General features: G+C 47.0%; 1 protein-coding gene across 13 annotated transcripts in view; it reads right to left on the bottom strand.

Annotated features, from left to right (window-relative positions):
• Positions 1-6,356: 6,356 nt before the first annotated feature.
• The window catches only part of TRRAP (transformation/transcription domain associated protein), a 112,096-nt gene continuing 91,079 nt past the window's right edge, over positions 6,357-27,373 (bottom strand). For 11 of the 13 annotated variants that reach the window (XM_060079278.1, XM_060079287.1, XM_060079289.1 and 8 more), the window contains 8 exons: positions 26,368-26,567; positions 25,304-25,565; positions 22,291-22,516; positions 21,228-21,445; positions 19,776-19,960; positions 9,422-9,625; positions 9,139-9,333; positions 6,357-7,374 (listed from right to left, as the gene is read on the bottom strand). In XM_060079278.1, the coding sequence (XP_059935261.1) occupies positions 7,090-7,374; positions 9,139-9,333; positions 9,422-9,625; positions 19,776-19,960; positions 21,228-21,445; positions 22,291-22,516; positions 25,304-25,565; positions 26,368-26,567 (1,775 nt within the window). In that variant the 3' untranslated portion in view covers positions 6,357-7,089. The remainder of the gene's footprint in view (positions 7,375-9,138; positions 9,334-9,421; positions 9,626-19,775; positions 19,961-21,227; positions 21,446-22,290; positions 22,517-25,303; positions 25,566-26,367; positions 26,568-27,373) is intronic. The other 2 variants (XM_060079288.1, XM_060079290.1) reach the window with 1 other exon arrangement.

Raw genomic sequence — 27,373 nt, 5'->3', positions numbered from 1 at the left:
TTGGCGTCTGTTATTTGGTGTGGAACAGCTTTTTTTTTTTTTTTTTTTTTTACATCCCATAAGACAGGAAGTCAGTGGTCTGGCAAGGGTCTTCTAAAGAAAAGGGGCAAACTTACAGTTAGAATTGTAGGAGAGATTGATAACACTTTGGAAAACAGTGGAGGGTCCTCAAAAAACTAAAAATAGAGCAATCCCACTCCTGGGCATATATCTGAAAAAAAGCAAAAACACCAATTCGAAAAGATACATGCACCCCCATGTTCATAGCAGCATTATTTACAATAGCCAAAATATGGAAGCAACCTAAGTGTCCATCAACAGATGAATGGATAAAGAAGATGTGGTACATAGATATATAAAATATACATATATATAATGGAATACTACTCAGCCATAAAACAAATTTTGTGCCACAACTGCTGAGCCTGCACCCCACAACTACTGAAGCCCTCGTGCCTAGAGCCCATGCTCCGCAACAAGAGAAGCCACCACAGTGAGAAGCCCACGCACTGCAACGAAGAGGAGACCCCGCTCGCCACAACTAGAGAAAGCCTGCACGCAGCAACGAAGACCCAACGCAGCCAAAAATAAAATTAAAAAATAATAATAAAAAAAAGAATGCATGGTCTAGTGCAAAAATAATAATGATGTATTGTGGAGTTAGTATCATATATAGAAATAAAATATGTAACAATAGCACCAAGGATGGGGGGTAGAAATGGAAGTCTACAGTTGTAAGATTCTTACATTATAGGTGAAGTATAATATTTGAAGGTAGACAGGTAGGTTCATGAATATAGTAACTAGATAATTCACTAAGAAGAATACATGTTATGCAAAAATATAAAAAAGAATAACATAACTAGGTTGTGTCACACACAGTTGTTTTATCATATTAAAATTATGAGGCATGGGGTAAAAATGGTCCTGAATTTTATTTGGTGGTGTTTTATTTAAGCTTTTTTATCTATACATATACATGATATAGGCCCACACTTTTTTTTCTTTTTGGACTCTTCATTAGATTTTGGAATTAGATATAAGCTACAGGTGAAAAATATCTTACACTATTTTAGTGATAAGGAATCTCATATAGCCATGAGATGTTTAGACTAGTATTTCCCAAACTTTTCTGTTTTATAGACCAGTAAAATATACTTACCAGATAAAAATCATCTGTATCACCAACATATCATTTAAAAAGGACATTTAACATCAAAACTTTTCACAATAAAAGACTATTGTTTTGGTTGTCTTTTATGAAGACCTCACTTTGGTGCACTGATTTTTCTAATGATGGGTGAAAACTTCAGCACCAGCTCACAGTGGCTCATAATCCAGTGTTTGTTACCCGTGGTTCTGACCTCCTCTCCCCTCCATCCCAGTTAGCTGGTTCATTAGCCAGAGGTGCCCCAGGTGCCCGTCGAAATACTCCTTGGTCCCTCCTGAAGAATCCACCACCTGTGCAGACTGTCTCCTGGTTCGCTCCTGTCTTTTTCCATGTTTCTCAAGTCCCACCTTTTCCTCAAGACCCAACTTACATCTTTTATTCTATCCCCCCATGATCCTCTTTTTTAAGTGAAGCATTTCAGAGAGCTCTTACTTGGTTCTTATCATTCCTTCAAGAAACTAGACCGAAGCCTATCTTTTCATACTTTTTACCACGTTTGTCCAACAACTAAAATGGTTTTTTTCCAAAGAAAATTTTTGCCAACACTATTTTAAAATAAATGGTTTTCTTCCTGATTAAAAACAAACCAAAAAACTGCTAACACTAAAAAATGAATTTAGCAAAGTTGCAAGATAGAAAATCAACAAACAAAACCCAACTGTGTTTCTATAATGCTAACAATGAACAATCTGAAAAAGAAATTAAGAAAACAATTCCATTTATAGTAGCATCAAAAAGAATAAAATAGGAATAAACTTAACCAAGGAAATAAAAGACTTGTACACTGAAACTATAAAACTATAGGGGCTTCCCTGGTGGTGCAGTGGTTGAGAATCTGCCTGCTAATGCAGGGGACACGGGTTCGAGCCCTGGTCTGGGAGGACCGACCCCCCATGCTGTGAAGCAACTAGGCCTGTGAGCCACAACTACTGAGCCTGCACGTCTGGAGCCTGTGCTCTGCAATAGGAGAGGCCGCGATAGTGAGAGGCCTGCGCACCACGATGAAGAGTGGCCCCTGCTTGCCACAACTAGAGAGAGCCCTCGCACAGAAACGAAGACCCAACACAGCAAAAATAAAATAAATAAATAATAATTTTAAAAAACATTAAAAAAAAACCCTATAAAGTGAAAGAAAGGAGACACAAATAAATGGAAAGACACTCTGGGATCATGAGTAAGAAGACTTACTAATGTTAAGACATCATTACCCAAAATGATCTACAGATTCAAACACAAACCTATATAAAAATCCCAACAACGCTTTTGCAGAAATAGAAAAATCCACCCTAAAACTCACATGGAATCACAGCGGTCCCCAACTGGCCAAGACAATCTTAAAAAGAACAATTGGGGGCTTCCCTGGTGGCGCAGTGGTTGAGAGTTCGCCTGCCGATGCAGGGGACACGGGTTGGTGCCCCAGTCCGGGAAGGTCCCACGTGCCATGGAGCAGCTGGGCCCGTGGCCCATGGCCGCTGGGCCTGCGTGTCCGGAGCCTGTGCTCCGCAACGGGAGAGGCCACAGCGGTGTGAGGCCCACATACCGTGAAACAAAAAGAAAAAAAAAAAAAAAGAACAATTTGGTGGGTGGTCTCACACTTCCTGATTTCAAAATTTACTGCAAAGCTACAGTAATAAACATAGTATGATGCTGCCAAAAAGGCAGACATACAGACCAATGGAATAGAATACAGAACCCAGAAATAAACCCTTGTATGTGGCCAAATGACTTTTGACAAGGGTGCCAAGATTACTCAGTGGGAAAGGACAGTCTTTCAACAAATGTTGCTTGGAAAACCAGATATCCACATGTGAAAGAAAGAAGCTGAACCCCTACCTCACACCATGTATAAAAATTAACTCAAAATGGATCAAAGACATAAATGTAAGAACTAAAACTATAAAACTCTTAGAAGAAACACTTGGAAAAGCTTCACGACATTGGATTTGGCAATGATTCCTTGGATGTGAAATGAAAAAGCACAGGCAACAAAAGAAAAACTAGATAAATTGAACTTAATAAACATTTAAACCTTGGGCAAGAAAGGACACTACCAACAGAATGAAAGGGCAACCCAAAGAGTGGGAGAAAATATCTGTTAAGTCATGTGTCTGATAAGAGCTTAATATCCAGAATATATAAAGAACTCCTACAACTTAAAAAAAACAATGAACAATGGATTTGAATTTGTATTTCTCCAAATAAGATACAAATGGTCAACAAACTCATGAAAACATGCTCAACATCACTAATAATGAGGGAAATGCAAACCAGTCCCTCAATGAGACAGATACTGCTTTACACCCATTAGGATGGTTCTTATAAAAAGAAAAGGTTTTTTTTTTTTTTTTTTTTTTAAATCAGAAAACAAGTGTTGGCAAGGATGTGGAGAAATTGGAACACTTGTGCACTGCTGGTGGGGATGTAAAATGGTGCAGTCACTCTGGAAATCTATATGGAGGTTCTTCAAAAAATTAAAAATAGAACTACCTTATGTAATCCAGAAATTCCACTTCTGTATATATTCCCCAAAGAATTGAAAGTTGGGAGCTGAACAGGTATTTCGACTCCCCTCAAAAGAGCCACATTCATTCCAGCATTATTCACGATAGCCAAACGATGAAAGCAACCCAAGTGCCCATCAATGGATGAATGGGTAAAGAAAATGTGATATATATACACAGTGCAACATTATTCAGCCTTAAAAAGGAAGGAAATTCTGTCACATGCTACAACATTATGCCAAGTGAAATAAGCCCGTCACCAAAGAACAAATATCCTGTGATTCTTATGTAAGATTACCAGAGTAGTCAAATTCATAGAGATAGAAAGTAGAGGGGTTTTGCCTGCAGCTGGCGGAGAGGAGGAGGGGGAGACAGTGTTTAATGGGAACAGAGTTTTTGTTTGGGATGATAAAAAAAAGTTCTGGAGATGGAAGGTGGTGACGGTTGCACAACGATGTGAATGTACTCAATGCCACTGCACTGTACACATAAAAATGGTTAAAATGGTAAATTCTGTTATATATATTTTACAGTTAAAAAGAAGTCTAATAATCGTACTAACTTTGAAACAGTGACTGGAGAATCAGAGGCATATACCATGTGTGGCTCCCCACACGACCTCTTTCTCTGACCTTCCTTGGTTCCTGAGGACCCAGGTCCCAGCAGTGCCACATTCGGGGAAGAATGCAGAGGCTCCTGGTCACTGAAGCACTGGCTCAGGACTCCCAACTCCGACTTCCAGGCAGCACTCGGGAGATGCTGGGTCTCCAGTGGGGAACTCTCTCCTGCCCTGGCTCTTCGGAGGCTGGTTTTCCTAGAAACCAGGGTCAGTGCCTGGGACACAGTGTGGGCGAGCCTGGCACGGAATCCGGGCCCTTCTCACCAGGATACCGCCTCCAGACTCCCAACTATCGAGGCTAAGAAACAAATGTTCCCTTCACCCAACCACCATCCACACATCTATGCAACCACCAGGCTCCACGCCAACTCTCCAAGCGCACAAGGGCAACTCAGTGGCTTGTTTCAATTGAGTCCTGACCCCGGCTCGCGAGACCCTGTTACACAGTGAGGACTGTCAGATGGGCATCTTCCCCGTCCAGCCTGACGGCACGATGACACCTGTCATTTTAGATACAGGCTTCTGTCATTCTGCAATCCAAGATGCTTTCTCACAAAAACAGCCAAGTATTTGTAAAATAACTCATAATTAGCTCCAAAGAAAGAATAGGAGAGGGACTTCCGTGGTGGCGCAGTGGTTAAGAATCCGCCTGCCAATGCAGGGGACACGGGTTCAAGCCCTGGTCCGGGAAGATCCCACATGCCGCGGAGCAACTAAGCCCGTGCACCACAACCACTGAGCCTGCACTCTAGAGCCCGTGAGCCACAACTACTGAGCCTGCGTGCCGCAACTACTGAAGCCTGTGCACCTAGAGCCCGTGCTCCGCAACAAGAGAAGCCACCGCAGTGAGAAGCCCGCACACCGCAACAAAGAGTAGCCCCCGCTCGCTGCAACTAGAGAGAGCCCGCGTGTGGCAACGAAGACCCAACACAGCCAAAAAATAAATAAATAAATTTATGAAGGAAAAACAAAAAAAGAAAGAATGGGAGAGTCCAGTCAATTGGGCAAAACCCAGCCCCTCGGCCTCCATCTGTGCTCCAGGGTGCAGCCTCGGGGGCCAGAGTCAAGCTGGATGAGGTTTAGGCTGTTCCTCCACGACTGGCTCTGGGACTCTGGACCGTGGAGGAGCTGCTTGCTCACCCTGAGCTGCACCTCTCTGTGCAGTGGAGGGGCTGTGGGCCCACCTGTTTCCCAGGACTGGAGACCAGCACGGTGACCTCAAGGTGTAGCCATCAGTCCCACCCACCCCAAATGTGCTGGCACCCCATGGTATCCCAGCGCCACCAGTCTCAAGCTTTCGCTGCTTCTAGCACGTTTGTTTACGCCCCCTGGACTGGACTTGTGGTGAGGTTTGGGTGAACTCAGCTGCAGGCTTCACCCTGTGCTAGCCTGGGACACTGGGGTACAGGGCAGGCCTGGGGGTCGAGGGCCCCGGCCCCGAGGGGGCCTTGCTCTCTGGGCCCTGAGCTGTTCAGAGGCTGTCCTCCTCACTGCACATGTGGTACACTTCCCAAAGGGGCGAGTCCTTCTAAATTCAGAATCATAACTTTAAGGTCACAACCCCTTCCTCCGTCCTGCCTCAGTTTCTCGTCCTGCTGACAGCACGGCCTGCACTGGGGGACCGTCCCTCCAGTGTTTTCCAGGGCAGGGCTCTGCTGCTTGGTTCACTCCGTACCTGAGGTGCCGATGGAGGGCCTGAAGGCCAACGAGCCGGTGGAGCTGAGGCGAGGGGTGGGGCTCCAGGCACCAGGAACAGCCCCGTCGGGGACGCAGGTCCGGGATGAGGCCTCTGGGCGTCTCCCCTTCACACACAGGTTACACAGCAGCAGCCCTGCAACACGTGAACACAGCTGAAGGGACCAGATCCCTGGGCATCTCTGACGCCATCAGTCAGGACCAGCACTTCTGGTCAGCATCACAGCACATGCCGAGTGGTTCAGACCCAAGTCCCAGCCGAGACCCTGCCTGGACGCATGTGACCGTCACCGTGGAACCACAATGGGGCATAGGCCGCGCTGGCCTGGGGCCCTGAGGGGCAGAGGGAACACCTCACAGAAACAACTCATCCTTTTATAAAATATTTATTCTAAAAAAATCACACTGTACAAATTCAGATAGAACATTCTCAAGGCTCATATTTATAAAAATGTGAACAGACTGGAGTTAACGAACAAACCTTCGTTGCTTCTTTCTAAATTAAGAAGGAAAAAGTGTTCCTTTTTTCCAAGTACAGTGACAGCAAATGTCTAGAAGACATCCAAAGAGCCAGCCTGTAAAGTAAGGTTCACCGCCAGCTCTCCAGTTCTGTTTCCCCAGAGGAATCCGACTCCGAACGCAGGGGGAGTGGGCGGCCCTTGGGGCCCCGGGCCTCATCCATCCAGTCAGCTGCTCAGTGAGGCTCCCGAGGCTGGTTACGTACAGTGTAGAAGTTTGTGCTCAGAGAAAATCCAACACAGTTTGTTCATAATTTCCTGTTCTCTAACGAAGTGGGTCTTCTGTACACTTGTTACAAAGTTCTGTACAAAAGCACGAAGCTCCTGGGAGGTATAACTTCTGAAAGTTAAAAATGACGACACAGAAGCGTTTTCTACAGTTCAATCTGTACATTCACACGGAGGGAGGAACTCAATAAAAAAGAATTCATAAATCCCCCACCAGGGAATCCTGGCTTCTTTAAAGGTTACTTTAAAAGCTGTGGGTAAGTCCAGCTCCCACCTCGAATGGCCTCACCTTCCTGACGCTCATCCCCCTCCAACTATGAGGGGAACAACCGCCCTCCCGGCCAACCGCGGCCGAGCTCACAGCCAGGGGTGCCAGGCGGGATCCATGCGGCACAGGTTGTCCAGGCTGTTGGCGGCGGCCACCAGGGTGTTCACTTTGCTCTCCCCGCCCTCGAACTGCGCAAGGTTGTGCAGGCGGGTCATGATGGCCGTGACGGCCTTCTGGACGAGGGAGACCAGCTGCTGGCTGTCCATGTTCTCGGGCTGCCCGGCGGCTGACAGAGGAGATGACGTGTCCTCCTGCGTCTTTTTGTGCCAAGCGATGATCTCGTCCCGAAGCACGGTTTTCAGGATGCCGTCCACCTGGGAGGGGAGAGAACAGGACGGTCCACACTTAACCTACAACAGCCCCGAGGGCGGCTCCCCAGTGAGTGAGGGGGCTCAGCCATGGCGGCCGACGGGCCATCAGCCTCAGCACCCGGGGCCAGGCACCACAGGCACGCTGGTGGGGTCACTGCAGCCAGACACGCATGATGACACCCCGTGGATTCTAAGCTGAGGAAAGAGGGAGGGGGAGGGAGGGAGGGGCCCGTGGCTGCCGCTCCCCCTGGGGTCAGGGCACTGTGGGAACTGGGTCCACAGGGAGGGAGGTGGCGGCCGCAGCAGGAAGGTGAGAAGCACCCGGGAGAGGGGACTGGAGGAGAAGGGCCGGGGACCCGGAGGCCAGCGGTGGCACTGACGTCACTGACAGGACGGCGTGCCCACGACAAACACACCGTGCGCAGGTCCTCCTGAGCCACAACATGGGACCGCAGCCCATCGCCACCATCAAAGGACGCGGGAGCTTCGTGAGGCCCCAGGGCTGCTTCACGGCAACTTCGACTGACATGCTGAGGGTTTTATTCTGTGTTACTTGGCCCCAACAGAATGTGTTTTTAAAGGAGATTCCCACACAGCATGGTCTCTATATTAGCCTAACGTAAAGGCAGTCACTACATTTGGGCCCAGAGTTTGGAGAAGGCCCAGTTCCCTCCTGTCTACACCAGCTCAGACTGTGCAGAGTAACTCCCGGTGTTTTTCCCAGTCGTAACAGGTCTTTAATATATGGAGGGCCTTCTTCACTCTTTCTGAAGTTTTCAATTAAATGCCACTCTAAGGATTACCCTGATTGCATAGAAACAATTGTTCTGAGAACTTCATATTTCAAGCCTTAAGCCAAAGTGGATAAAGTGCACTGCTGTTCCCTGCATTAGAGCAGACTCCTTTCTCTAGAAGGAACCGTAGGGCTCTTTGTTCTCACTCATATTCATAACAGCTCATCACTATATCCCACAGCAGCCCACATTGATGGGCATGTGCAACCGAAGATTAAAAAGAGCACAAAGTTCTGGTTGACAGTTAAGAGATTATTCCGTAATGTACAACGTGTTCTATGTAAGTGTTTTGCGAAAGCAACTGGTGTCGGAAGCCTTCTCTAGACAAAAACTGCTTATCTGGGAAAACAACAAACAAACAAATAGTAGTACAGCTGGTCTCAGAAATTAAAAGAAAAAATAAAGTAAATTGTGTTCCATCCCCAACTGTGGAGAGACAGGATCAGGGTGAGAATGAGCTGCATTTGAATCCCTGTCTGTCCTCCCCGAGCACAGCGCCGGGTGCAGAGTGTCACAGCCCTGGCATGGCCAAGGGCATCTGCCACGTGGCCTCTCACGGGGGGGGGGTTCTGCCTCACGTGTCATGTCTGTTTAGGGCCTGTCACCGTAGCCCCAGTAAGACAGGAGCCATCCAACAAGGACACACCTGCCCTCTTAAGCAGAAAGGTTTGCAAAATGAGAAACTGAAGGTAGCTATAAAATGGAGTAAACAAAACCGACACACAGAGGTAGTAGCTGGGGAAATTATCCAAGAGAGGCTTCTAGATTGCTCTTTGTAAACTGGGTTCAGCATCCTAAACACTCATGGACAGAGAACGTTTTAAACCCCTTTTCCCCAGTGAACGCACTGTGAATGCACAGCAGCAACAGCTCTTCCCTCCTCCTGCCTTGTCTGCAGATCAGGGGCTCCTGTGAGCCCACCACGTGCAGAGTTATCCAGTCTGTGCTCCTCACAAGACGACCCCTTACCTACCTTGAAGTTGGGCTGGGCGAAGCACCGGGCGACAGCGATCATGGATGCGGTCAATGGGCCAGAGACACCGATGGTGGTCAGAAACTCAGAAATGTTGGGTGTGAGGCGAAAAGGGACAGGACGGTTGGCATCTAAGTCTCCGGTTGCATCGTTTATGTCAAATCGAAAGTAGGCCACGTTCAGTTTGCCGGTGTCCTAAAGTTCAGAAGGAGATGCTTTATTTAGAAACTTAAACAGTAGGACGCAGATGCTACAGGAGGGCTGGCTGCTCACATCAGGTTACCTGAGCGATCTGCAGCATCTCGGGGTTGAGCCTATTGAGATGCAGGACGAACTCCGCAAAGCCAATGAGCGCGAGCTGGATGGTGAACATCTTGCGGAAGGTCCAGTAGTCGGTGGCGTTGGGGAAGGTGTGCAGAGCCCACTCCTTAAGCATGCTGCGTGGCACCATGTTGCTCTGAACTTCCTTGAGGATGTCTCGAAGGACCTGGAATGACACATCACTCCATGACTCTCCCATCTAATTCACTTATTTTTTTCCTTCAAAAAGAAAACTCTCATACTGTAATTTCTTTCTTGCTTAGCGCCACTTGAGTGAACTTTGCTGACAAATACATATGCAGTGTCATTTGACTAATCATGAGGATGCACAAAATTGGCCAATTTCCCTCCAAGGTTCCATGTCTTATGCCCAAAGCAACAATGGAGCTCTGTGAATAAAAGCCTCAGCTGCATGATGTGTAATGATCTGTTTCACCAAGAATTTAGGTAATTAGCTGAGTACTATAACTCACCAACTATAGAATATACCAGGCCGATGAACAAAAGATCAAAAGAATAGTTGGATACTTTGTAACCAAGAATATTAAAGACAAAAGTTTTATAAACTGAAGGAGCTAGTCCTAAAATGAGATTAGATGTTACAGAACACTTTAAACTGAATTCTGCACTAGAAGACTCACAACACTGCTTCAAACATCACATATTTAGAGATGGTCTCCAAAAAGAGTTCGTTGAGTTAATTTGGCTCCTGTTAGACCAACTGGTAAGGGTACACAGGTCTCTTCTGGGCTAAGTCACACCCACGTGCTCTGAATAACCACTAGTACGCAGGCCGTGAGCAACCAAGAACCATGCAGACCTCCAATCACGCATTGTTTCTGTTCATTTCATCAGCAAAATGGAAAGAAGCCCTTCTGAGATAGCAGAATGAGGACTTCCAAAATCTACTGCTCCATAAATGCAATAAGAACACTGGCAAAAACCATCAAAACAAACTTTTCCAGAACTCTGGAAATTAAAGGTTTGCAACAATCTGAGCAACTTTTATTCAAGAAAAAGAAGGCTGAATCTTAGTGAGAACAGTGAGCTTTGTGGCAGTTTAATTGTCCTATTCCCATCCCTTCCTCCCCAGCTCCACAGTGGCCCTGAAAACGAACAGCCTTGCATCCTCGGCAGCTGTAAAAACAAGCAGGCTAACAGCCACTGGAGTGGGCAGAATCAGTGTGGTGACCCCAGAAAGGCCTGATCCCCAGAGGATGGTCACTGGTGACCTGTCAGCAGCTTCTGGAAAAAAAACCCCATTTACTGGGCTTGTCTGTTTGAACTCAGAGCACACAAGAGGGCGGCCAGACCAGGGACAAGCTGGGGAGTGAGACGATGTGGGGGCTTTGAAAAGCTCCACCACATTCCTGGGAACCCTGAAGGCCAGCCTCGTGCTCATGAGAAACCTCAGAAGGTCCACGCTCTCACTTCTGGTTGACAGCGAGATTCTGCACAAGCAGGTGGTGAAGGCTATGGCAGAGTTGTGAGCTACCCGCCCTGCCCGCCCACACACACACAGACACACACACAGGGGCCTGCAGAAAAGGCTGAAAACTTATTGATTCAAGGCATTTAAGAAAATCTCTGTATGTGATTGGCTCAAGACGGCAGAGTAGAAGGACGTGCTCTCACTCCCTCTTGTGAGAGCAACAGAATCACAACTAACTGCTGAACGATCACCGACAGGAAGACACTGGAACTCACCAGAAAAGATACCCACATCCAAAGACAAAGGAGAAGGCACAATGAGACGGTAGCAGGGGCGCAATCACAATAAAATCAAATCCCATAACTGCTGGGTGGGTGACCCACAAACTGGAGAACACTTATACCACAGAAGTCCACCCACTGGAGTGAAGGTTCTGAGACCCACATCAGGCTTCCCAACCTGGGGTCCAGCAACGGGAGGAGGAATTCCTAGAGAATCAGACTTTGAAGGCTAGCAGGATTTGATTGCAGGACTTTGACAGGACTGGGGAAACAGAGACTCCACTCTTGGAGAGCACACACAAAGCAATGTGTGCATCAGGACCCAGGGGAAGGAGCAGTGACCCCATAGGAGACTGAACCAGACCTACCTGCTAGTGTTGGAGGGTCTCCTGCAGAGGTGGGGGGTGACTGTGTCTCACTGTGAGGACAAGGACACTGGCAGCAGAAGTTCTGGGAAGTACTCCTTGGCGTGAAACCCTCCCAGAGTCTGCCATTAGCCCCACTCGGGTAGGCTCCAGTGTTGGGTCGCCTCAAGCCAAACAAACAACAGGGAGGGAACACAGCCCCACACATCAACAGACAAGGGGATTAAAGTTTAATTGAGCTCAGCCCACCAGAGCAACAGCCAGCTCTACCCACCACCAGTCCCTCCCATCAGGAAACTTGCACAAGCCTCTTAGATAGTCTCATCCACCAGAGGTCAGACAGCAGAAGCAAGAAGAACTACAATCCTGCAGCCTGTGGAACAAAAAACACATTCACAGAAAGATAGACAATATGAAAAGGCAGAGGGCTATGTATGAGATGAAGGAACAAGATAAGACGCCAGAAAAACAACTAAATGAAGTGGAGATAGGCAACCTTCCCGAGAAATAATTCAGAATAATGATAGTGAAGATGAGCCAGGACCTCGGAAAAAGAATGGAGGCAAAGATCGAGAAGATGCAAGAAATGTTTAACAAAGACCTAGAAGAATTAAAGAACAAACAAACAGAGATAAACAATACAATAACTGAAATGAAAACTACACTAGAAGGAATCAATAATAGAATAACTGAGGCAGAAGAACGGATAAGTGACCTGGAAGACAGAATGGTGGAATTCACTGCTGAGGAACAGAATAAAGAAAAAAAAATGAAAAGAAATGAAGACAGCCTAAGAGACCTCTGGGACAACATTAAACCCAACAATATTCGCATTACAGGGGTCCCAGAAGGAGAAGAGAGAGAGAAAGGACCTGAGAAAATATTTGAAGAGATTATAGTCGAAAACTTCCCTAACATGGGAAAGGAAATAGCCGCCCAAGTGCAGGAAACACAGAGAGTCCCATACAGGATAAACCCAAGGAGAAACACACTGAGACACACAGTAATCAAATTGGCAAAAATTAAAGACAAAGAAAAATTATTGAAAGCAGCAAGGGAAAAACGACAAATAACATACAAGGGAACTCCCATAAGGTTAACATCTGATTTCTCAGCAAAAACTCTACAAGCCAGAAGGGAGTGTCATGATATACTTAAAGTGATGAAAGGGAAGAACCTACAACCAAGATTACTCTACCCAGCAAGGATCTCATTCAGATTCGATGGAGCCATCAAAAGCTTTACAGACAAGCAAAAGCTAAGAGAATTCAGCACCACCAAACCAGCTCTACAACAAATGCTAAAGGAACTTCTCTAAGTGGGAAAAACAAGAGAAGAAAAGGACCTACAAAAAGAAAAACCCCAAAACAATTAAGAAAATGGTAATAGGAACATACATATCGATAACTACCTTAAACGTGAATGGATTAAATGCTCCAACCAAAAGACACAGGCTTGCTGAATGGATACAAAAACAAGACCCATATATATGCTGTCTACAAGAGACCCACTTCAGACCTAGGGACACATTCAGACTGAAAGTGAGGGGATGGAAAAAGATATTCCATGCAAATGGAAATCAAAAGAAAGCTGGAGTAGCAATACTCATATCAGATAAAATAGACTTTAAAATAAAGAATGTTACAAGAGACAAGAAAGGACACTACATAATGATCAAGGGATCAATCCAAGAAGAAGATATAACAATTATAAATATATATGCACCCAACATAGGAGCACCTCGATACATAAGGCAACTGCTAACAGCTATAAGAGAGGAAATCGACAGTAACACAATAATAGTGGGGGACTTTAACACCTCACTTACACCAATGGACAGATCATCCAAAATGAAAATTAATAAGGAAACACAAGCTACAAATGACACAATAGACCAGACAGATTTAATTGATATTTATAGGACATCCCATCCCAAAACAGATTACACTTTCTTCTCAAGTGCACATGGAACATTCTCCAGGATAGATCACATCTTGGGTCACAAATCAAGCCTCAGTAAATTTAAGAAAACTGAAATCATATCAAGCGTCTTTTCTGACCACAACGCTATGAGATTAGAAATGAATTACAAGGAAAAAGACGTAAAAAACACAAACACATGGAGGCTAAACAATACGTTACTAAATAACCAAGAGATCACTGAAGAAATCAAAAAATACAGACAAATGACAATGAAAACATGATGATCCAAAACCTATGGGATGCAGCAAAAGCAGCTCTAAGAGGGAAGTTTATAGCTATACAAGTCTACCTCAAGAAACAAGAAAAACTGCAAATAAACAATCTAACCTTACACCTGAAGAACTAGAGAAAGAACAAACAAAACCCAAAGTTAGCAGAAGGAAAGAAATCATAAGATCAGAGCAGAAATAAATAGAAACAAAGAAAACAATAGCAAAGATCAATAAAACTAAAAGCAGGTTCTTTGAGAAGATAAAACAAAATTGATAAACCATTAGCCAGACTCATCAAGAAAAAGAGGGATGGGCTTCCCTGGTGGCGCAGTGGTTGAGAGTCCGCCTGCCGATGCAGGGGACGTGGGTTCGTGTCCCGGTCCGGGAAGATCCCACATGCCACGGAGCAGTTGGGCCCGTGAGCCATGGCTGCTGAGCCTGTGCGTCCGGAGCCTGTGCTCCACAACGGGAGAGGCCACAACAGTGAGAGGCCCGTGTACCACCAAAAAAAAAAAAAAAAAAGAAAAAGAAAAAGAGGGAGAGGACTCAAATCAATAAAATTAGAAATGAAAAAGGAGAAGTTACAACAGACACAACAGAAATACAAAGCATCCGAAGAGACTATTACAAGCAACTCTATGCCGATAAAATGGACAACCTGGAAGAAATGGACAACTTCTTAGAAAGGTATAACCTTCCAAGACTGAACCAGGAAGAAGGAGAAAATAGGAACAGACCAATCACAAGTAGTGAAATTGAAACTGTGATTAAAAATCTTCCAACAAACAAAAGTCCAGGACCAGATGACTTCACAAGTGAATTCTATCAAACATTTAGAGAAGAGCTAACACCCATTCTTCTCAAATTCTTCCAAAAAATTGCAGAGGAAGGAACACTCCCAAACTCATTCTACAAGGCCACCAACCCCCTGATACCAAAATGAGACAAAGATACTACAAAAAAAGAAAGCTGCAGACCAATATCACTGATGAATATAGATGAAAAAATCCTCTATAAAATACTAGCAAACAGAATCCAACAACACATTAAAAGGATCACACACCATGATCAAGTGGGATTTATCATAGGGATGCAAGGATTCTTCAATATATGCAAATCAATCAATGTGATACACCATATTAACAAATTGAAGAATAAAAACCATATGATCGGGCCTCCCTGGTGGCGCAGTGGTTGAGAGTCCGCCTGCCGATGCAGGGGATACGGGTTCGTGCCCCGGTCTGGGAGGATCCCATATGCCGCGGAGCGGCTGGGCCCGTGAGCCATGGCCGCTGAGCCTGCGCGTCCGGAGCCTGTGCTCCGCAACGGGAGAGGCCACAACAGTGAGAGGCCCGCGTACAGCAAAAAAAAAAAAAAAAAAAACCATATGATCATCTCAATAGATGCAGAAAAAGCTTTTGACAAAACTCAATACCCATTTATGATAAAAACTCTCTAGAAAGTGGGCATAGAGGGAACCTACCTCAACATAATAAAGGCCATATATGACAAACCCACAGCAAACATCATTCTCAATGGTGAAAAACTGAAAGCATTTCCTCTAAGATCAGGAATAAGACAAAGATGTCCACTCTCACCACTATTATTCAAAATAGTTTTGGAAGTCCTAGCCATGGCAATCAGAGAAGAAAAAATAATAAAAGGAATACAAATTGGAAAAGAAGAAGTAAAACTGTCACCATTTGCAGATGACATGATACTATAACATAGAGAATTTGCAGATGACATGATACTATAACATAGAGAATCCTAAAGATGCCACCAGAAAACTACTAGAGCTAATCAATCAAGTTGGTAAAGTTGCAGGATAGAAAATGAATGAACAGAAACCTCTTGCATTCCTATACACTAATGATGAAAAATCTGAAAGAGAAATTAAGGAAACACTCCCATTTACCATTGCAACAAAAAGAATAAAATACCCAGGAATAAACCTACCTAGGGAGACAAAAGACCTGTATGCAGAAAACTAGAAGACACTGATGAAAGAAATTAAAGATGATACCAACAGATGGAGAGATATACCATGTTCCTGGATTGGAAGAATCAATATTACGAAAATGACTATACTACCCAAAGCAATCTACAGGTTCAATGCACTCCCTATCAAATTACCAATGGCATTTTTTTACAGAACTAGAACAAAAAATCTTAAAATTTGTATGGAGACACAAAAGACCCTGAATAGCCAAAGCAGTCTTGAGGGAAAAAAGCAGAGCTGGAGCAATCAAGACTCCCTGACTTCAGACTATACTACAAAGCTACAGTAATCAAGACAATATGGAACTGGCACAAAAACAGAAATATAGATCAATGGAACAAGATAGAAAGCCCAGAGATAAACCCACACACCCATGGTCAACTAATCTGAGAAAGGAGGCAACGATATACAATGGAGAAAAGACAGCCTCTTCAATAAGTGGTGCTGGGCAAATTGGACAGCTACATGTAAAAGAATGAAATTAGAACACTCCCTAACATCATACACAAAAATAAACTCAGAATGGATTACAGACCTAAACGTAAGACCGGACACTATAAAACTCTTAGAGGAAAACATAGGACGAACACTCTTTGACATAAATCACAGCAAGATCTTTTTTGATCCACCTCCTAGAGTAATGGAAATAAAACCAAAAATAAACAAATGGGACCTAATGAAACTTAAAAGCTTTTGCATAGCAAAGGAAACCACAAACAAGACGAAAAGACAACCCTCAGAATGGGAGAAAATATTTGCAAACAAATCAATGGACAAAGGATTAATCTCCAAAATATAGAAACAGCTCATGCAGCTCAATATTAAAAAAAACAAACAACCCAATCCAAAAACGGGCAGAAGACCTAAATAGACATTTCTCCAAAGAAGACATACAGATGGCCAAGAAGCACATGAAAAGCTGCTCAACATCACTAATTATTAGAGAAATGCAAATCAAAACTACAATGAGGTATCACCTCACACCAGTTAGAATGGGCATCATCAGAAAATCTACAAAAAACAAATGCTGGAGAGGGTGTGGAGAAAAGGGAATCCTCTTGCACTGTTGATTTGAATGTAAATTGATACAGCCACTCTGGAGAACAGTATGGAGGTTCCTTAAAAAACTAAACATAGAACTACTATATGACCCAGCAATCCCACTACTGGGCATATACCCAGAGAAAACCATAATTCAAAAAGACACACGCACCCCAATGCTCATTGCAGCACTATTTACAATAGCCAGGTCATGGAAGCAACCTAAATTCCTATCGACAGACGAATGGATAAAGAAGATGTGGTACATACATACAATGGAATATTACTCAGCCATAAAAAGGAACGAAATTGGGTCATCTGTAGAGATGTGGATGAATCTAGAGACTGTCATACAGAGTGAAGTAAGTCAGAAAGAGAAAAACAAATATCGTATACTAACGCATATATGTGGAACCTAGAAAAATGGTACAGATGAACTGGTATGCAGGGCAGAAATTGAGACACAGATGTGGAGGACAAATGTATGGACACCAAGGGTGGAAAATGGCAGGGGTGGGGGTGGTGGTGTGATGAATTGGGAGATTGGGATTGACATATATACACTAATATATATAAAATGGATAACTAATAAGAACCTGCTGTATAAAAAAATAAATAAAATTTTAAAATTAAAAAAAAAAAAGAATATCTCTGTAAATCACTGGCTGGCCGCTGGGCTAACTGAGGAGATGCCTCAGTGGCTGCACTTGTGTGAGGAGTGGTCAGGTCCTCTAGGGAGAGTTGATGAGTTTGGTTTTGGATATTCCTCAATGGCATCCTGGAGAGAATTAGCCCAGGAAAGTCACTAAAACGAACAAACAGCAACAACAACGAACCTTGGGGGGAAGGATGTGATTTCTAGAGTTGCCACATTATATTATCCGAAACATCCAGTTTTCAACAGAAAATTATGAGGCATGAAAAGAAGCAGGACAACATGGCCGATACACAGCCAAGAAGGTGAAGTCACCTGTATCAAGTCACTTACACACAGAACATATGAAGAATTCTTAGAATCAACAATAAAAAGACAAATCACCCAATTTAAAAACAAGCAAAGGACCCGAACAGACTTTTCTCCAAAGAAAATACACAAACAGCCAATTAGCAAATGAAAAAATATGCAGCATCACTGGTTATCAACCAAAATGAGTTAGCACTTCACACCCACTAGGATGGCTACAATCAAAAAGACAGACAATACTAAGCACTGGCAAGACTGTGGAGAAATTAGAACCCTCATATATTGCGGTCACTTTGGAAAACAGTTTGGCAGTTCATCAGAATGTTAAACATAAGAGCTACCATATAACCCAGCAATTCTACTCCTAGGTATATATCCAAGAGAAATGAAAACACAGGCCCACACAAAAACATGTACACAAATGTTCACAGCAGCATTAATAATAACAGTATAAACAAGCTAAAGTCTATCAACTCATGAACAGATAAATTAAATGTGTTATATTTATACAAGGGAATAATCAGCAATAAAAAGAAACAAACTACTGACACATGCTACAAAACAGATAACCTTGAGAACATGCTCAATGAAAGAAGCCAGACATTGAAGACCACATGTTGTATGATTCCTATCACATGATGCATCCAGAATAAGCAAATTCACAGAGACGAAAGATCTGTGGTCACCAGGGGTGGGGACAGAGAAGAATAGGGAGTGACTAGTAACAGGTATGAAGTTTTTTTCGGGTGATGAAATGTTTCAAAGATAGATAGTGGTGATGACTAACTCTGTGAATACTGAAAACATTAAATCGTATATCTTAAAGGGGAAATTTTATGGCATGTAAATAATATCCCAATTATAATACCCAAAGGTGTTACAAAAAACTGCAAAGGATGAAGCAGCAGAGTTAATAACAAAACAAACTAGGGGACAAAGACTAAGAAGAGGGAACCAAGCTGGGATTATTTGTATTGTCAGCATCTCCAGCTGGCCCAGCAGGACCCTAGCACTGTTTCTACGCTGGACCAGTCATCAGCTCCATCTTTACAAAGCGACAGGGCATTCTGAGGTAGCTGTGTATTTGCAGATGGGAGGTGCTGGCTTCCACACTGTCAAAGGTACATGCAGCCTGAAGAATCCAATCCATTCATCTCCCACAAACATCCCAAAACTGCCCATGCTCCACAGAGGCCAACCAGAACAGAGGAATCCCACCTGCCTAACTGGCAAGAAGGTGGAGGCTTACACAAGACCCTGTGCCCTGAGCACTGCCGCGGTGGGTGAAACGAGCACCTGTGTGGGCTCCATCCACCTAAACCAAGGCCTCTGGGACCCAGATTAATGTAGACCAGTCCCCGGGAGAACAGAGGCAAGTCACAGCTTCCAGCTCTGGGGTGTCTCTCCTAGAAACCGTGAGGCCCTCTCGGGAAACACAGGAAGGACGCCAGAGGCATCCAGAGAACGGCCCAAAGTGCTGCATTTTGGTGACGCAGACAATCCTGGATAAAACCTTCTCATCCAGGGGCCACCCCTGCCCTGCTATCCATCAAGGGCAGGAACCTGCAGATGGAGAGGGACCTTCGTCCACCTGACGGGTGCAGCCAAGAGCTGTCCAGGACTTGGCGGGGGGCACTGTGCTGTCACCCTAGGCGACAAAAACAGCCGGCCTGACGTTTCAGGGTTCCCCACTTTCTGTATTTTAGAATGTACATGTGGTACAAAGACTGTGTGGTACCTTAAGGCCTTGCAGCAAACCAGACAAATGTGAACACTATGTGGGGAGACAGCCTCCCATCACCTAGACCTGGTTTGTTGGCCAAATGAACCTGCCATAAAGTTACTTTTAAAATTCTGATATCTGGGCCTCTCTGCAAGTGCAGGTAAAGGACTACGAGGCTCTGCAAGGTTGAAACGTACCTCTCTGTCCTGTTACAACAAATGGTCTGTGGCAAATGCCCCTTCACCAAGGCCCACGGCCACCTCACCAGTCCAACTGGACCCCCTGCCCAGCCCCGGCCCCGGTGCCCCCGCACCTGGTGGCTGGCCTGCGTCCCGCGCGCCTGCACGGTGGCCAGGCGGTCGTAGTAGCGGGAGATGGGGTTGTCGTGCTCGATGCCCTTCTTGGCACAGCGCTGCTTGTAGATCTCCACCAGGGAGAGTGAGGATGGGTTGTCCTCCACCAGGCGCATCTGTGGGGACACGGCCACCACGCGCGGGACTGAGGAGAGAGGGGAGAGATAGGCAGATGAGAGTGGGGCCCACAGGCCAGCGCTGGGGCAGAGGCGAGGGTGAAGCTGGGAGAGCCCGGTCACACGGCACGGTGGCCTCAGCCCACGGCCTGAGGCTCCGTCTAGCAGGCCCGTGACCTGCGTTTATGGCACAGGTGACCAGGAAGGCCTCACTAGGCAACCTCACGAGAAGAACAAGGAGGCTGTGCCGCCAAGTGCTCTGGAGCTAAGCGGCGCAGCTCTGAGCCGAGTCTGCTGGCCTGCGGGGGGGCGGCGGGCACACGACACCTGACTTCTAATCGAGAGTTGATTCAATCTAACACCAGTTAAAGAAAGCATGGCCACTGGCCCGCTGCCATGGCTTCGACCCATGAAGAAATTCCTACAGGACTCCAGGGGACGTACATGGACCACCACCTGGAACTAACCAGGAGCTTGTTTCTTTGGAAGCAGTAAAGAACAACCAACTAGCACAGCTGGGACCAACACGGTAGATCACGTTACATACATGTGAAAACGCACACAGCTTTCTACAGACCTTTTTTTTTTTTTTAATATACTTCTTATTTTGGGAATGTTGAACTTAAGGGCAAGAGATTTTAGGTCAGAATAGGCTGGATCACAACTTAGTTAGCAGAAGAAAGTTCCATACAGGACCAGATAATATGCGTTGCAATGGGCTCCTGAACTGGGGATTAATGCTGAAGTGTACCAATCGTTCCCTCCTCTGGGTGGGATTACAGGCAGCTCACCTACACCCCTTACTACAGGCTCACGATTCACCCACAACAACTTGGTTCTGGGAGGACCTCACTCGAGGTTGCTGGTTGCTGCCTGCCTGAGATTTCTGTGGCCTGCCCGGGGCTCCTTGACTCCCAGGCAGCACCTCAGGCGGTGCCCACACACTGCAGGCTGTGTCCCGGAGCCACGTGCCGTGAGCACATGCCCAACAAGCCCTCCGCTCAGCTGGGCGTCGCCAGAGCCTGGGAAGATTCCTGGGGAAGTGAGGAGGGCCGTGTGCACGGGCCCGGGGCATCCTTTTCCAGACAAGTCCTCGTTGGGTGCCCGTCCTGCGGGGAGGAGCCTCAGGCCCCAGGGGTGGAGGTGTCCCCTCCCTCCAGGAGCAGGGCCCGTGCGGGCACCAGCCCTCAGCCTACGGCCTGCCCTCTCCTGGTGGGGCTCAGAGACTCGCAGTTGCTGACGCAGATGGCACAGGCTGCTGGGTGTCGCCATGCAGCCCCTGGGCAGCGCTCGTACCTGTGAAGAATAAGTGCCTCTTGGTGGTTTCCTTCCTCTTTTCCAAGCAGGGGTTGAGCAGGCGGAGCAGCTGCAGCACGCGCTCCTCCCGCCGCGACTCCGTCAGGCAGGCGTCATTCATGACCAGGTATGGGTAGATCTTTCCGTTGTGCCCGCGGATGTACAGCCTCCTGGCTGCCGTGTTGTGCTTCTGCACAATCTCCACCCGGGGCATAAACCTGCCGGGAGGAGTGGACAATCAGACACCAACGCCCTGAGCCCCAACTTCCAAGCCTTTCCTTTGAGAAGAAAATGGAGCTCTACAGAAGCGGCTGCCAGAACCGTCCTGGAAAACAGACTGTACGACATCAGTGGTTTGTCATTTACACCCCACTTCACTGCGACAAGGTACAGGTCGTGCCACAGTATCGGAGGGAAAACGAGAGGAGGAAGAGAAGGCGATGCTGGAAGTTTCAAACAGGCACGCCGAGGGTCCAGCCTCAGCAGCCAGAGACGGGTGCTAACTGGCCCAGGAGTCCAGCAGCCACAAGAGCGCGGGCCCCACTGGCTGGTGCTGGGGCAGAGGACCAGGTGCCCGAGGAGCGAGCGTGGGCTGTGGGCCCGAGCACGCTGACGGCAGGAGGGGGAGGGGGTGGCCAGGACGGGTCAGGTTTGGAGAAAATACCTGGCCATTAAGGGTCGCCCCTTCACAGCTCACTTTACATTTTAAATAAGATGCAACTTGCTTCGCTCTGGTAAATTTGACCATTGTCTGATTATTTTGAATCCTGTGCTTTAAGAGTTTACAGAAGACTGCGAAACTATACTTTGTCAAGTTCCATGGGGATTCAGAAAGGGTTCTTTTGAGAGCAAACACAAGCTTGACTCAAACAAGACACTGAACCCAGTGGTTAGACCAGACCCTTTAAAGGTACTCATATCCCGGAGCAACACTGTGTCCTCTCCCGTTTTGGGGGAAGGAGTGCAGAGGGGAGGGAATTACAGTGTGACCCGCTGGCCAGGTCTGCCTGGGGGTCTGCTGGGGAAGGTTTTGGTGATCCCAGGCCAGGTCAGGTTCACTCACCGAGCGATCTTGATGTAGTAATGTGTCGGCTTTGGCATCAGAAATTCCCCAGGAATTTCTACCTCAGCTGTCTGCGCTGAGAAATTGCTCAAAAACCGGCACTTTTCTTCTATGAGGAAGAATTTTGGAAGTTGCTTGGTTTTAGCCTCCAGAATTTTGATCCACTTTTTCAGTTTAGAAATAAGATTATGAAGCTTCATGGAACCTGGAACACTGAAGTCAAAATCTGCAAAATAAAATATGATTAGAAACATTTTTAGTCATTTGGGCTATTTCTAATTCACTACAAAAACCACAGCTCAAGCACCTCCCAGGTAGGAAACAGACACATCTCACATCTAGTCTGCAGCAAAGCACTGTAAGTCACAGGACGGATATAAATAGCATGGACCCTCAAGGATTAAGTTAAACAAGGTAGCACGTGTTAAGGCCCTCAGCACAGCACGTGGCTACTCCAGCAGTTCTAATCATCACGCCCACGCGTGACCTCAACTGTGTACAGGGTCATCAGTTTTATGAAAGTCAATGTACTTAAAAAAAATATATATTATTTATTTATTTTTGGATGTGTTGGGTCTTCGTTGCTGCACACAGGCTTTCTCTAGTTGTGGCAAGCAGGGGCTACTCTTTGTCACAGTACACGGGTTTCTCATTGCAGTGGCTTCTCTTGTTGTGGAGCATGGGCTCCAGACGCGTGGGCTTCAGTAGTTGTGGCACACAGGCTCAGTAGTTGTGGCGCACGGGCTTAGTCGCTCCGCGGCATGTGGGATCTTCCCGGACCAGGGCTCGAACCCGTGTCCCCTGCACTGGCAGGCGGATTCTTAACCACTGTGCCACCAGGGAAGCCCCTGAAAGTCCATGTACTTTTATTGTGTGGGGTTTTTTTTTTTCACAGCATTTCTCTGGTTTCCCTTTAACTCTAGCATGACTTCACACGAGCAGGTGGCTGGAGAGGTCCCCATGCACCAACACGAGGCGGCAGGTTTCCACCCAGGCTCCCCAGCAGAGCTACGGCAGAGGCCACCCAGCCAGGACGCAGGCAGCTGCACACAGGGGCTGCTCCTTCTCAGCTCTGGATCAGGAAGGTGTTACCAAGCCCAGGCCTGACATTCATGTAATGGATTTTTGTTTGTTACTTTTTGTTAACTTTTATTTTGAAATGAATATAGATTCACAGGAGTGCAAAGAAATGTACAGGGAGGGCCACACACACCTTTCCGAAACCAAGGCATTGGCATAACCCCCAAGGCCGATTCAGATACGTGTCCTGTGTGTGTGCACGCGTGCACGTGTGTCTCCGTGAGATGTCACGTAGGGAGCGCCAAACCAGCACGGTGACCAAGCTGCTCACCGTCCATCACCACAGACGCCCCGATGCCTCTCAGAGCCACAGCCACCTCCTCCCCGCATCCCTGACGCCTGGCTACCGCTACTCTGGTCTCCATCTTGATTATTATGTTATTTCACAAGTGTTTCATAATTAAGCAGCATGCAGCAGGAATCCTTTTGAGATTGGCTTTTTGCAGTCAGCGTAATTTCTTTGAGGTTCCTCTAAGTTGCTGTTAACTCCTCTTTATTTGCTTTATATGAGTATGGAAATACCACACGTTGTGTATCCATTCTCCTCAGAGGGGCATTTGGGTGGACTTCAGTTTGGAGCTATTACAAATAAAGTGGCTGTCAACACTCGGGTGTAAGTTTTTGCTTGTAAATAAGTCTCTGGGATAAATTTAGTGTACTGTTTTGAACTTCCTTCTACCTCCTTAAAGACTTGGAGCTAGTAGCCAATGCATGCAATGTTGCTGGAGATGGAGGGACATCTCTCCTCCACTCTCTAGACCAGAACACAGTGCTAAAACCCAGAGACGGTCCTCCCTGGGGGCACATGACGAGAGGCATTGGACAGCTCTTGATTTAAGTATCTGAAACTCGCTACACGTTGTGGTTGGTCAGAGCCTCATAGCTGTCTTTCTTTCAAGTTTCAGTGTTTGTCATTTTTTTCACATCAGAAGCCGGATGACTTGTTCCACTTCTCATTCTCTATTTCAGACCACATTTGATTTAATGATCTGGACATTTTAAGATAAAGATACACTAGGGGCTTCCCTGGTGGCGCAGTGGTTGAGAGTCCGCCTGCCGATGCAGGGGACACGGGTTCGTGCCCCGGTCCGGGAAGATCCCACATGCCGCAGAGCGGCTGGGCCCTTGAGCCATGGCCGCTGAGCCTGCGCGTCCGGAGCCTGTGCTCCGCAACGGGAGAGGCCACAAGAGTGAGAGGCCCGCGTACCGCAAAAAAAAAAAAAAAAAAAAAAAAAAAAAAGATACACTAAAATATCACTTCTTTTAAGTAATATATGATGGCTTCCATGAAACTTTCATCTCAGACTCTTCCTTTTTCAGAGGATGACAGACCACACAAGCACGAGCTCCAGGGGATGCAGCCGTGCCTGTGTGTACACTGGCGGGGCGAGGGTCCCTACGACAGATGAGGATTTGGGCTGAGGGAGACGGGACCGTTCACCTCAGATCATACAGAAAGAGGTGGGGCTCCTGTGGGTCTAGGGAAACGCGTGAACCTGAACTGGGGACAGGATTAGAAACACAACCTCCTTATCATCTTGCCACCAGAATCCACTACAGGTCTGAATCTTACCTGTCACCTCGGGCCCTGCACCATTGGGTCTTACTGCCTCACCTTACCCTGTTGCGTTTTCCCATGAAAACCAAGCAGAAGGAGGGACGGGGGAGCAGAAGCAGGTCTGTCCTAAAACCTCGTGTCTAACCTGACAGGGAGCCCGGTGCTCTGGCCCTGAAACCTTGACCTTTCACTGGAGGGAAGGACGTGCAGTCCCAGGCAGGGAATGTCAGTTTCCTTGTGATCCAGTCTGTGTTTTAAACACAGTCTAACCAGCTCGCCCGGTACTGTGCTCATGAAAACGAACGGATGTGGTTAACTTAGATGCTAAGACGGAGGAAAAACGTTGAGTGGGAGCTCCCTTGGATCAGGACTCACCAGTTGTGAACTGGCCCTTCAGCTTCTGGAAGACAGGGTCCTGCGCGGTGGCCTGTGCACGCCGGGCCAGGGACTCGGAGGCCGCGCTGGAGAACATGGTCGAGACGTTGGACACGTTCTCCAGACCCACCCCGAACGTGCTCACCAGCTTCTTGACGAAGTTGAGAGTATGGGGCGTAATCTTGGCATCCGACACTGCTCCACTTTTCTCAAATGCGACAGAGTAGCACTTCGCCAGGCCCTGCTGGAGCTGCCTGAGAACCTGGGGGAAAGAGACCCGAGGCAGCTCGCACAACAGAGCTCTCCATTCAAGCAACCCACCCACCAACCAAAAAGCACCTGCCCCGCCCACCCGGCCCCACCACTGACAAAGCTCTTCTCGGCACGTGGCGCACAGCAGGCGTCAGCACCAGACTGTGCAGAACCAGGGGGCCGCCCGGACACTCATGCCATGAGCTGTGTTCTTAACAATGAGAAGCAACTGTCCTGAACATTAAAAAAAAAAAGACCCAAGACCCCACTTTTTGCATCATACACGTACCTTTCTGTTGAGCAACCAAGGAAAAAAACCTATTTTCAGATCACTTCAGTGTACTCTGCACACACACAAAATAACACAGTACTAACGAGGGGCCTCGTGGCCAACCAGACAAATATCTGGGCAACAAAGGCTGATTATTCTATCACCGCCGCTAAGGTTGTGGCCTGAGAACCAGCTCCCAGCTCCTGGAGACGAGTGGCTGGTGAGTGAGGCCTGCCCACACCACCGCTGCTTCCTCATCAGTGGTGGCATTTCAGTGATTAAGCTCATACACATGAACAAAATAAGCATTTTAAGGCCAGAGATGGCTTTCTCTGGCTCATCTTCTTTTGAAGTCTTCTGCTTCCAGTATTAAGGCAGCACTAGTATGCAGACACGAAGTATTTGCTGTTCCACCGTTCAGTCCAACAACAAACACACACACAACCAGGCAGGTAGTCTCAAGAGAACACGGCCATGAAAGCATTCCAAATGATCCATCCCCTCCGCAGGATGCCAGCACCCCCGAGACCACATCACATACCTCCTCGTGCCAGTTTTCCCGGAACCAGACCATCTGATCGACGATGCCTTCCAGGGAAGACAGCAGGGTCGGGTGCAGCTCCCGCTGCATGTGCATGATTCGGCTGCAGCGCCACATGGGGGCCGTGGCTCTTATGGGCCCTGGATCTGATGCAGAATGGGACTGGTTACCCACTGAACTTGGCTGCTGCTGTCCAGAATCTGAGAGCAACACACACAACGCCAATGTCAGCGCCAAACTGACCGATGGGAGAGTCGGTGCTCTAAGGACCCACCGGCCAAAGGAACACTGGTTCCTGCCGGCGTGGGACACATCCCGGGGCGCTTCCCAGGGGCTGTGTGGGAGGTGCCCTGGCTCTAAGGAGAGGGCACTGCGGAGAGCGCGGCCCCTACAACTGGGCTTCCAGTGGTTCCAGAAGGCGTATGTGTTGAGAGAGAAAGCAGGTATGGCAGCACGTAACTGGTGGGTCTGGGTGAGGGTGTGTAGGCTTCACTGGACTCTCTAACTTCAGTGGAAGTTTGAACATTTTTTTAAATGTCTGGCAGAACATTTCAAAATTCATTCCTTGTATTACAGCTCAGAGAATCTAGAAATAGTTAACAAGTCAGCCTACATGTTTTCATCTAGGTAAGCCAAACCACATGTATAAAATGACATCTTTGAAAAATACAGTCACTCGCTATATAAGAAATATGTTGTAGGGACTTCCCTGGTGGCGCAGTGTTTAAGAATCCACCTGCCAATGCAGAGGACACGCGTTTGAGCCCCGGTCCGGGAAGATCCCACATGCCGCGGGAAGATCCTACATGCCGCGGGAAGATCCCACATGCCGCGGAGCCCGTGCGCCACAACTACTGAGCCTGTGTTCTAGAGACCGCGAGCCACAACTACTGAGCCTGTGTGCAACAACTACTGAAGCCCGCATGCCTAGAGCCTGTGCTCCGCAACAAGAGAAGCACCGCAATGAGAAGACTGCACACTGCAAAGCAGAGTAGCCCCCACTCGC

This window comes from Mesoplodon densirostris, chromosome 16 (genome assembly GCF_025265405.1).
Source record: "Mesoplodon densirostris isolate mMesDen1 chromosome 16, mMesDen1 primary haplotype, whole genome shotgun sequence".
Classification (NCBI taxonomy): domain Eukaryota; kingdom Metazoa; phylum Chordata; class Mammalia; order Artiodactyla; family Ziphiidae; genus Mesoplodon; species Mesoplodon densirostris.
This window is presented reverse-complemented; position numbering and strand designations above follow the sequence as displayed.